The 13,350-nt window shown below is 37.5% G+C and overlaps 1 protein-coding gene across 1 annotated transcript in view; it reads left to right on the forward strand.

Moving 5' to 3' along the window:
- The first annotated feature begins 720 nt into the window (after positions 1 to 720).
- LOC133517421 (uncharacterized) overlaps positions 721 to 13,350 on the forward strand; it is an 88,945-nt gene continuing 76,315 nt past the window's right edge. Inside the window, exon 1 of the mRNA XM_061850737.1 lies at positions 721 to 739. Within this exon, the coding sequence (XP_061706721.1) occupies positions 721 to 739 (19 nt within the window). The remainder of the gene's footprint in view (positions 740 to 13,350) is intronic.

Genomic DNA, 13,350 nt, shown 5'->3' on the forward strand with positions numbered 1-13,350 from the left:
CTGCTTTACTTCCGGCGGTGGCCGCGGCCCGGAAGAGGAATGGGGCCACGTAGCGGAAGCGCGGACCCGTCGCCTCGCGTCCGCTTTATCTATTTCTCCTTCGATGCTAGAACATGTTCTTTGAATATTGTTTCAAACTGGAGCATATTTAGATAGCTCGGAATTATTGTGATAAGTACATATTATGATGGTTAAATTTACTTTTTATTCCTTTCTTGCGCTTATCAAAGACAAGCGTCTTAAGTCAAGCCTTATTACTATCAACTTTATTTTTTAAATCTTCTAATACATAGTTTCTTCTCTACCTGCCCACTAAAAATTAGTCTGACAATTGATTCAAGAATTGCTTTTGTGAGCTCTTTAACAAATCAAGGAAAGTATTGGTAATTGACCTACTACTTAGTCGATTTAGGTCAGATGTGTTGCCGCCAGAGTCTTAAAATTCATGAACCGTCCGTCCGTCGGTCGCAATGAATCACGATATTCAGTGTCGCAAGTGTTGCAACGTCTTCACGCACTTCCGAGAGCCTGGTCCGCAGTCTGTAGCCCGCGAGCCGCGACCCCGATTCACGCGTTTTTGTTTCTGGTTACATAATCGGGTGCCACTCGACTCAGAACTAGGCAATGATGTCACACCGCAACATTGCGCCACTTACTACTCGTGGACTAAAGAGGCCTATCAAGTTAGGTAACAGAGTGCTGGCCTTTACGAAGATTACAATGGCTTGGAAATCTTCAGGTAAGAAAGAGTTTGTTTTGTTACTGTATTTCTGGATAATCTTACTGATTTTAGAGTCCGGTACCCGAAAGGTGACAAATGACACCGTATAACTTTTCAAAGTACTAAATAACTGGAGCTTCAGATTTTGTTTGGCGAGAACCGTTAATTCCTGGCTACTGTTTTTGTATCTCCGCTATCCGTCCGTACGACTGGACTGTCTGTCTGTCTCTGTATCAGGCCGGATTTTTAATCAAAATCAAATCAAAAATATTTTATTGTATGGTTATGGGTTCTACAAAGGTCTTAGGTAAATGAGTCATGTTCTCCATATCCTGCCTTACAAAGGCGTACAATATTTGGTAAGGTACTTATCTTAGATCTAAATTCAATGTAAAGTACATTTTATTAACAAAAACAAAGCATGATATTAAGTGACATAAATTACCATATTATGTAATTTTACTTTATAATAATTATTATAGCTATCTGCCGGACAGTCTCCTGAGAACCGTGGTAGTTCCTATTCCAAAGAATAGGACGGGTGACCTCACCAGTCTAAAAAACTATCGTCCCATTTCTCTTGGAACCATTACAGGAAAAATACTAGAAAGGCTACTACACCCGTCCTTGAAGCATAATCTGGAGTTAAGCGATGCGCAATTTGGTTTTCGTACCGGGCTCTCAACAGATTCCGCTATATACAGCCTAAAGTCTACCGTAAGTCATTACCTTCATAGGGATACTTCGGTATATACTTGCTTCTTAGACCTTAATCGTGCTTTCGACCTGGTAAATTATAATTTACTATGGGAGAAACTCGATAATTCAGACGTACCAAAGCAAACCGTGAATCTGTTGAGATACGGTATGAGAATCAGTTGAACTCAGTAAGATGGGGCGACTCGACTTCTAGCGAATACAGGCTAGAATGCGGAGTTCGTCAAGGAGGTGTAACCTCACCAGATCTCTTAAATAGCATAGACGTAATTACAGAGTCGTTTGCTGAACCTTTGATTTAATTTTATTCGTTTTATTTATCCATTGCTTTATTTATGTACACGCGTCTCAACCAAAAGCAAGAATTGGCACTCGTTGGAATAGTTACCCAATTAACATTATTAGGTGAAGGCAGCTCTTCCTCCTCGTGTTTTCCCGGCATTTTTGCCACAGCTCATGGGAGCCTGAGGTTCGCTTGACAACGAATCCCCAGAATTGGCGTAGGCACTAGTTTTTACGAAAGCGACTGCCATCTGACCTTCTAACCCAGAGGGGTAAACTCAAGATTTCATAGGTCCACCCGCCATCCTGACGTCAGAATGGCGGGTGGACCTTTTTTTGTTAAATATCTCGTTTTAGGGAGAGGTACACTGGATTGTATTAAAGGTACACTGAGGTACACCGAAGGTACAATATGTTTATAAATATTTCGTTCAATTTTGCTGAGGTCCTCCCGCCATCCTGACGCTCACTAAACTAGGCCTTATTGGGATTACTCCGGTTTCCTCACGATGTTTTCCTTCACCGAAAAGCGATTGGTAAATATCAAATGATAGTTCGTACTTTAGTTCGTAAAAATTCATTGGTACGAGCCGGGGTTTGAACCCGCGACCTCCGGATTACTCTTACCGCTAGGCCACCAGCGCTAGGTGTAGGCCACTGTTAATCACTAAAAGGAGAAATCTGTATGATACCTTTGCCCACTAACATAATAATACTAGTATACAGTGTGTAAATTCATTACCTACGGCCGAATATTTAAACGGTAGCTAGCTTAGGACCTAAGAAGTATGCGTGATACGAGCTTTTTAAATTAACTGTCAACGTTTGTTGACAGTAAAGTACCTAACCATAAAAAGCTCGTATTTCGTAAGGTCATGTCATGGTATGCCCTCGTTATGTCCGTGGTGGGAAACTGCAGCGTTCGGGCGTTCTCAGCTCTGTTCGGCTCAGCATTGCTAGGAGCAATTAAAAGCAACCCTAAATACCCGAAAGGGATAATGCCATACCTTAGAAAGGATACATGATTCGTCTGAATCGCTGTCAAACTTCGGTTTTGTAGGAAGTTTCCTTTCTGTACGGTAGTACATACTATTATTTATTCTGTGGTTACGTCTCGTAATGTTTTGCAGTAGGTACATATTGTCATTGCTGTTTAGAAAATTTTCAAAAAAATATTACAGGGTCATAAGTTAGACCTAACTTAAAAATAACTTCTTGATTAAAGAATTAGTATGATTACACAGATAAATTTTCTAACTGGTTTAATTCATCGCTTGTATTGGATTTACACATTGTAGGTATGTACAAAGTTATGACATCGTACGGTACAACTACGTACTTTTACCTACGTCTGAAAATATCGATACGAAAAAAATGCCAAAAATATGTATCCACGAATTGCCCATATATTCTTCTTCCTCGCGTTGTCCCGGCATTTGGCAACGGCTCATGGGAGCCTGGGGTCCTCTTGACAACTAATCCCAAGATTTGGCTTGGGCACTAGTTCTAGTTTTAGTTAGAATTGCCCATATATTAAGGTAGTGTATACATATTATTGGCACGTTTTTGGTGTGATAAAAATATAATTTGGAGAAACGGAACCTTACAAAACTTTTGACCCGCATAAAATATATATTTGTAATACATATTTTGTTGATAGGTAATATATATGATTTCCATTGCATGCATGATTTAGATCAATTTGCTAGCCGTAGGTACTTGTACTTATAAATGCTGCTTTGTCAAAATATCTGTCACATAATTTAAGCAACACTTTATCAAACAGCTATATTGTGCATCTGGCCTCTTCCTGCAGCCCCTTATTATGGCTGTTAAGAAATCGTCCACTTCCTCTGGCCTCAGCCAACGCCGATCCAAGTCGTCTTGTGGTCACGCAACAACAACGCCAATAATCTTACACAATATTCTAAATCTAATAATACGTCCCACTGTGGCCTACTATTATTGCACGTACTTAATTACTTAATTACCTATTTATTTTAATACAAATTGCTTCGATTCGAATGAATTGTAACTCAAATGCATTATGTTTAGTTTATTTTTAAATCGCTGTTGTAGGAGATACGTTATATATATATGGCCAACCTCCACCTCTGCCTGACGTCAAGATTATTTTAAATTAATTTTTGAAAAAAAAAAAAATTTTTTTTCTTCAGATTTCAGCGACTTGCCTGACGAACGAACTATTATTTTTTTATGTTATACGAGGCAAATGAGCAGACGCAGACAGATCACCTGATGGTAAGCGATTACCGCTGCCCATGGACACCCGCAACACCGGAGGGATTATTATTTTATCTTATAAAGGGGAGGAGGGAGTCAAAAACTGCCAAAAATCGTCTTACGTAATAAAAACATAACATGGTTTATAAGTTTTTTGACTTTTTGTAAGTTCAGTTCACATATTATGAGTAGGTATCTCCATTAAACACTAGATAATTGTTTAATATTTAAGACGAAAGTGCCCGTGCGAAATTGCCATTTCATAAAAACGTAGTCCTCATTTTCCTCCCTGGATACTAACATAATTGAAATTATTTTGACACCATTTATTTTATATCTACCACAGTTATGATATGAGATATAATTAGGAACATTTAGAATTTTGTATGAAATCCGTTTTTCGCTCCAAATTTTTACAATAAAAAAAATTATAATAATAGTCAAACGTAGGCGCATAGTTATGGTTAATATACATAAAATTATGTCAAAATATTTTCCATTATGTCAATATCCAGAGAGGAAAATGGGGACTACGTTTGTATGGAGAAGCGGCCGTCCTCTTTCCTCTGTATGTCAGTAGACAAAAACTCGATCATATACTTTCAAGCATGTAAAGCAGAGCTAAATATCAGGTGAACTTTTCGGCTTGGGTTGCTGGAGTGAAAAAAGTTCATCTGATATGAGCTTATTTTGAGTCATCTAGCCTACTATATATATTGTCACGAATTTAGCAGTTTACAGCCGGTCTGCTTAAGCTTCCAGGCAACGTTATAGCCTACGCAATTAATCCTTAATTTGAACGAGTAACCCCAAGGGGCCAGATTCTATGCGCACAAGTGTCACATGACATGACAAAGAGACCCCCTTCGTGCATTTGGGATCAACGCGTTAAAAAAAACCGGGTCGGGAATGCACCCGTATGGGGCGGGCACGACTTGCTGCGTGACGTGTGCTGCAACTCACGAGAGATCACATTTTACTTATTTAACTCGCTCTGCTCATAGTTTGAGCCATTTACACCAACCATTATAGACTGATCAACGATCAACCTCAGCACTGCAGTTAATTATGAAACCCATACAATTTAATTTAGTGATCGTTTAATGGTGAAAGATGATTTGTGCAACTCACCCTTAATGAATTAAAATATATACAGGGTGATTCAGGAGACGTGAGCAGGATCAAGCTTGAGCATTCAGTAAGTTATAAAGCAACTGTTTCGTACCAGTATTTGTGAGATTAACGTTCTTTTATTTTTTACTGTTAAAAAAAAATGTTTTAATTTATTTACGCCATGTATGGTCACCCTCTTTGTTTTATCCATAACAAGTGACAAATTGAATGTCTGGTTACTTTTGAAAAATCGTATCTCACTCAAGTGTGACATTTTGTTTTCTTCATAATCAAACTGCTGTCATAACGGTTTAAGAGGTTTTATCTTTCTTAATTAAGTGTTGTAGGATGTCCATGATTGTAGATTATCAAATTTGTCCTTCCCAAAAATTTAAATAACAGAAATAAAGCGAGATTGTTTTACTTAAATATGATGATGAACGGTTCATTAACATTTACTGATTGTGTAGGCTTAGTCCTGCTCACGTCTCATGAATCACCCTGTATATACGATTTATGCATTATTTTTCTTTGCTCTGACCGCCGCTGCCGAGCACACGCTTATCCTACATGATGTTATTTTATTTAATTACTTATGTGAAACCGTAATAAAACATGAGCTGAGTACTCGCAATACATTTAATATTTAAACGCCCGTAACGCTCAATCCCACCAACCAGATGCTCTTCTCCTGTGATACGGTCAAGTGACAATTCGTCACATTATTTAGGTGCACTAGGCACTCGCGAAACAACAACTCAACGTCAACCATCTACTGTTGCTTTGCGATGTAACCTGAAAACGGTTCCGAACCCTGGCTTGCTGCTAGCGAGTAAGGATTAATTAAATCTTATTTTTCGTAAGCCCATAACATAACCCTGGGGGTAGAGCGTTGCCTTATTATTATGCGGCTTGCGACAAATAATTGTAATAATCAGTGTCGTAAAAGTATCGTCTGGGGGCTCGCTTGGCTATTTCCCAATCGGGGCCATGTGCGCGCGCTCCCACGCGAAGCCGACGCACAAGTGTGCGAGACGAGCGCCACATAACAAACCAACCTACTTGCCCGTACGGCTCACCCATGTGTGGGTAAGAGCGCTACTTCCTGGTACAACGCACGAGACGCGTTATTTAAATTGTCCCTTTGTGTGTGTACGCAATATTATTTATATTCACCTACATATGTCGTAGCTACAGCTATAGTTGGACGAATATTATTACTTATATGACACGTGTGTGTGTCAAGTCAGTTTAATCTCCATTGTACTTCCTGATTACTTGTTAGTGTGAGTGAGCCACTTGTTTGAATGCAAGCTAGGGCGACTTTATCTCGCCGAGGGACAGAGTGCAGCGTCCTATCCTGTTACCATAGGGTGGTTGCGAAAACAGCGCAGCTTATCGACACTCGCTGATTAATAAATTAATTCATTTATTTCGATGTTACATTTACAATACAAAGTTTATTTATCGTCCCTAATAGGTAGGTACTAACTACCAACACTTTTAACATGCAAGTTAACTACTTGGCTGTCTGCTTGTAGTATCTAAGTCCTCTACACGGTACGCCATTTCGTTGTAACGAAGGTAGATTACAGCAAACAAAGAGCCAATGTTTACATTCTCATTGGAAACAGGAAGCATTAAGTCCGTTGGAATATGTCTCGAGCACACTTGGTTCTCGGTACAAAACAATACCAGTTCCGCTGCTGTTTGCAAACTCAACCAGTTTCAGGAAGTGTTTCTCTTATTCGTTTTGCTTGATTGACTGTGCTCACCTATTTTTTTAAATTAATGAAACGCATTTTATTTGTTCTAATTGCTATCGTCATTAAGACGCTTTGTTGTTGTTGAGTTACGTATTTTATTACCCATTGTAGTCAGCTGGTTACTTAATGCTTCATCGATGTCGATGTAAAAACATAGCGACCCTATTGCATCCAGGATAGCAAGTGGACAGATGTGGTAGGTACCCAGTACGCAACGAACAGTTTGCACAATCAGAAGGGCTGCTCGGATTTAGAGGGAGATCCTCAAATTTTCGACGTCGATCCCTCCTGTCGTACACATCTGTCACATGGGGAAGTCCAGATTAGACACCAAATCATTAATTGATTTCGATGAAAGCGAAGGGTTAGGGATATGAATGTGTTATGTGATCCACACATGGTGCTCTCAAGTCGACTGAATGAAATATCCGCTTAAGAGGAAAGGGGATGGCCGCTTCTCCATACAAACGTAGTCCCCATTTTCCTCTCTGGATAATCGGATAATTTATGGAAAATATTTTTACATAATTTTATTTATATTAACCATAGCTATGCCCTACGTTTGACTATTTTAAAAATTTTATTATTGTAAAAATTAGCAACAAAACACCGATTTCATACAAATTTCTAAATGTTCCTAACTCTTATAATTAGAAATTTAGATTTCATTGAAGATGTAGTTTATATATGTACATACATACTACTTATATATTAATCCAGGAACTTTATACATTAGCGTTTGCGTCAAATCCGGTAATTCTCATTTTTTTCAGACTTGTTTATGATGTTGGCCCAATGAAGAATCCAAAAAATCCGCGACATTTTTTATTTATTTGGACGATTATAACATTTATAACCCTTAAGTACTAGTTTTTGATAATGCCTTCTCAGGGCGTTCTTTAAAGTACACTAAATTTTACAATACGAGACTAGAAATGTCTCTGTTAGATCTAAAAGTTTCCGAGATAAAGCCTTTCCAAATTTATAATATTCTCGACCTTGTATTCGTAGACTGAGTAAGTCATTTCCTCCCCTGCTTTGAGGGGTAGGCACGGTACCTACGATCTCGTGGCTACCGGGCAAAATCAGCTTTGTTTGACATAAGGAACAATCGTGCCAAGCGGCATCGCCTGAGACAAAAGTACATACTCACTGCATTTACAAAGGTACCCATTAATCCAAGTTCGAAAAAAATATAAAATTAGAAAGGATTTTTATCTTGGAAACTATTAGATCTATAGAGACAGTTCTAGTCTTGTTTAGTAGCAAAATTAGTCTAGTTTAAAAACTCCCTGATCAAACACCACTATCAAAAACCAGTCCGTTAGGGTTATAATCGCCCAAATCTAAAAAAATAATAATATTCGCGGGTTTTTCGATTTTTTACAAAGTTGCGGTCGGCGCTCGAGGTCACAAACTTGGATTATTCATTGAGCCAAGATCATAAACAAGTCTGCAAAAAATCAGAATTACCGGATTTGACGCAAACGGACCCCATTACAACGGGTGACAAAGTTACTGGATTTTTTTAAATTTTAATTTTTAATTTATTTTCATAAATAAAGTCTGGTACATTGTTAGGGTTCCGTAGCCAAATGGCAAAAAACGGAACCCTTATAGATTCGTCATGTCCGTCTGTCTGTCCGATTCTGTCACAGCCACTTTTTTCCGAAACTATAAAAGCTATACTGTTCAAACTTGGTAAGAAGATGTATTCTATGAACCGCATTATGATGTTTACACAAAAATAGAAAAAAAACAATAAATTTTGGGGGTTCCCCATACTTAGAACTGAAACTCAAAAAATCTTTTTTCATCAAACCCCTACGTGTGGGGTATCTATGGATAGGTCTTTAAAAATGATATTGAGGTCTCTAATATCATTTTTTTCTAAACTGAATAGTTTGCGCGAGAGACACTTCCAAAGTGGTAAAAAGTGTGTCCCCCCCCCCCCCGTAACTTCTAAAATAACAGAATGAAAAATCTAAAAAAAATATATGATATACATTGCCATGCAAACTTCCACCGAAAATTGGTTCGAACGAGATCTAGTAAGTAGTTTTTTTTTAATATATCATAATAATTAAAAAAAAAATTTTTTTTCATCAAACCCATGCGTGTGGGGTATCTAGGGATAGGTCTTCAAAAATGATATTTAGGTTTCTAATATATTTTTTTTCTAAACTGAATAGTTTGCGCGAGAGACACTTCCAAAGTGAAAAAATGTGTGTCCCCCCCCCTGTAACTTCTAAAATAACAGAATGAAAAATCTAAAAAAAATATATGATATACATTACCATGCAAACTTCCACCGAAAATTGGTTTGAACCAGATCTAGTAAGTAGTTTTTTTAATACGTCATAAATGGTACGGAACCCTTCATGGGCGAGTCCGACTCGCACTTGGCCGCTTTTTTTACATTTGTTTCGTCAAACATATTGTTTATTGGCGAATAATGCACTCACTTTCAATACACTTATTGTACCTTTACTATCTATAAGTACATATAAAGAATTATTAACTATTATTGTTACTATTAAGTTTATGTTCTTATTTGGCTTTGGCTAATATTCCCATTTTAAACTCAATGACTAGATACGGTGTTTTACTTTGCGATTGTAGATATTTTTGTGATATTTGGAAATATTTTTTAGTGCTTAAGTAAGTTGTGTGTCAGCTCGAGGTTTACCTGACAACCAATAAGGTAACATTACGAATATGTGGTTAACGGGAACCAAACTGTTATTCATTGTTATTAATTGATTTGCGCTCAGAAATCAGAAATTATTTATTCCCCAAGATTTCAAATAACGAATCCCCCAAAATTTCCTACAATAATATTTACCTGCCTTATAAAAGCATTGTTACATCTTCTTAGGCTTCGAATTTTTTTTTACAAATGATTTTCAAGGGCTGCTTTTGTTCTTTTGTCACTAGTCAAGTGTTATTGTTTATTCACTTGTTCCTGTATTGCCGGTGTGTAGAGGGTAATGATGACCCAAGCTTGCGATTACCGCAGCCGGTGATGTCAGTACGGTGTTGTAATGAAATTACATAGGTAGTTCATGTGCTGTTTCTCTAAGAGCGATGCTGCTAAAGCACTTGTGGGGTTTTGCTGCATACAGTTCCTTTGACTTTGACGCATTTTCTATCGTATAGGGTTAGATTTGTTAGTATATACGTCTACCATTAACGTGATTGTAATTACTAATTTCCGATTTTTTTCCACTAAATGTCTGAAAATACTTGTTGAGTTAACAGGAAAATAATATTAGGTATTATATGGGACGTATGGCAACCCTAATCATAGTAAAAAAGAGTTGGACGCAACATTCGAAACCCTGACCTCTTAAGTAGAATTTCCCGAAATGACTAACTTTGAATGGTATTACGTTCGACAAGTACTTAGTTATCAATAGGTACATTTTTGCAGTATAAGAAAAAATAAATAAAAAAACAAAAATAAAACTATCTCAGTCAATATACTTATTTGTTACATTATGTTTGTTGAATTTAATCTGATTCTGTTGTTCCTTTTACAGTTAGTAAAAGTGATGAGTTCTCAGAAAAGATAGACAGTGGTTATAGAATAAAAAACCGGACAATTGCGAGTCGGGCTCTCGGAGTCGATTCCGTACAAATTTAACTATTTATTTACAAATTTATACCTATTTTTTAGATTTTTTCCTGTACTTGTAGTGTAGTGTAAGACGATATTACTTGCCAAATTTCATAGTTCTAGGTGAATGGTAAGTACCCTATAAATTTTGATTTCCCTGAGAGTGTCGATAACTCGAAATATACGTTTTTTGCAGCATAAACGGCCGTATCTATTTTACGTTATCTTAGAAGTTTGATAGCTTCAAGGGAATGTAGGCCTGAGTAGGGATATATTTGGTTTTAATTTCAACTCGATACCTACACGCTCCCGTTCCCGATATAAAGGGTCTTGACAGACAGACGGATGGACAACAAAGCGATTTAAGGGTTCCTTTTTTTTTAAAGTACGGAACCCTGAAGAATATAAAATACAACGTGTGATTATTACCTGCTCCTATTTCATCGAGGTGCATTCATCCCGAAAAGCACAGAAAGTTATAATACTTAGAATTCAGTAAAGTTTTAGGCTTTATAGTTCGATTTAACTGGGACGCCTTCGATATAGCGAAGCGTTAGAACGGGAACAATCTTATTTTTGTAAAGGACAATACAATACAATACAATACAAATATACTTTATTGCACACCTCAATACAGAAACAGTACAAAAAATACAACACATAAAGAAGAGGTAAACAACAGGCGGTCTTATCGCTAAAAAGCGATCTCTTCCAGACAACCTTTAGGTAGCGGAATTAAAAAAAAAAATGTTATGTCAGTAGGTGTAGGACAATTTCCAGTCAAGTCTACTACATCCTGACACGAAGGTTAGGTAGTACCTAGATATTTTGAACCATCATACTTTAAGACAGCTGATGGTATATTTAATGCATACATCCATGTAGGATCCATAACTGGTACCTAAAATAGATTATAATAGGTCCCCACTTATCGCTAGGCGACTAAACCGTAATTATACTGAAAACATTTTAAAAACACATCTACAATGTCAGTTACTATATCTGGAAGCCTATTATATTATCCTGTGCTTAATTTGCATAATAACAAAAGTGGCAGTGTTAGTGAGCAATTTTGCCGATGGCACTTGTTACGTAGCCGGGGCCGGTAAGGCGACACCTTGCGTCGAGGAGCGCCGAGCGTGAGAAGACGCAACCCTTCTCTGGACCGGCTCACAGGTGTACAAATTGTTCAGAGTCACGCCCTGCGACCCCTTTGCAGCAACAGGTAGTGAGTTCTTTTGATGTTATCTAATGCTTTATTAGTTTATATGAATTGTGTATATTTCTGTACTACTTACAGACTTACTTAATTTTCGTAACCCTTTTTAGGGTTCCGTAGCCAAATGGCAAAAAACGGAACCCTTATGGATTCATCATGTCCGTCTGTCTGTCCGTTTATTTGATTTTTGACTCTCGCGTCTCATGTACAAATTGTTTCCAGTATCTATAACAAACAATGACGCCCATGAACTATGGTTCTTATTATTTAGCCTATTATGGGTCAATTTTTTTCATACCATGCCGGTGGCAAACAAGCATACGTCCCGCCTGATGGTAAGCAGTCACCGTAGCCTATGGACACCTGCAACTCTAGAGGTGTTACATGCGCGTTACCGACCCTTAATTTATGGGTTGAATTGTACCGCGGACTTGGAAATTCGAAATTTCTTTATTTGCCCGGCCCCCATCCGAAGTGCTCGCACGCTACATTCTTGTTACTACCGCAATATGTATTGCTTGTATTTGTTAGTGACGCAACTATTATGTCAGTTCGTATTACAGTTGAATTTGTGTAGACTCGACTTCTTAAGTTTTTATTTGTGCTACTTATCAAGATAATGCTTTGTGTTTTTTATAGGTTAATATCCCAATCTATATAGTCACTAACGCCACGTTGGCGACACTATTAAAGAGTTCAACTAAACTGAAATGTTCTAAGCAATTAAATGTGTATTAATATCCGCTTAGGTTAATAACTTCGGAGTACGTAATTTCCGGTTAAATAAAATCAGAATTAACTAAAATGTGCGCCGTAAAATGTTCCTACTTTGCTTCTCACTGGAAAATTGTGCTCCAACAGTTTTTATACATTAAAACTATATCATAACCACATTTATGTGTTACAATATGATAGTACTGATGGCCTAGGTACAGTCAGCATCAAAAGTAGCGGATGAAACAACGCGCCAAAAGTAGTTGATATTCCGTATAACTTTTCCAAATATAGATTAATTTCTAAAATTCGCGTTCAATAGCATATCTTTTACTGCTTTTACAGTCTTAGTTTTTCTATATTAAAGACATCACTTTTTGTCAAGCTGTTACAGAATAGTAGTTACTTATGAAGCGTTATTTGATCTGCTACTTTTGATGCTGACTGTACCTCCTACTTTAAATCGGCATACATGCGTAAACCGTAATACATACGTTACTTATTTACTTGAATTTTTCTCTATCTTTTCTATGCGTTTGAGCAAAGTGCGGTTTTGCATTTTGCTTTCTGCAAAGCGATTTTCCCTGTTTCATATGCTGAAGTTATAAATAACACGTTAATGTCGTTAGCTATATTGAATGTGAAAACTCATTTTTCATTAGAAATATCTTTCCATTAACAAATGCATCATGATAAAAACTCATTTCAGCTGCCATTAACAAAGAACGATGTTTTGAATACGTGTCACATCACCCGGAAAACCCCGGCTTTGTGAGAAGTGTGAAAGGATGCACTCATTAGGAAGATTGCGGGGCGCCAGCCTGCTGCAACACATTGTCTATGGCCGTGCCGTCGCGTTGACACATTGTCTTTACCTAGCATTAATGTTGCCACCATTATGGATCGCATATGTTCAGGAAGTTTACATTTTCATAGACAAAAGAAACGAGGCTGT

Source organism: Cydia pomonella, chromosome 4 (assembly GCF_033807575.1).
Source record: "Cydia pomonella isolate Wapato2018A chromosome 4, ilCydPomo1, whole genome shotgun sequence".
In the NCBI taxonomy this organism is placed as follows: Eukaryota; Metazoa; Arthropoda; class Insecta; order Lepidoptera; family Tortricidae; genus Cydia; species Cydia pomonella.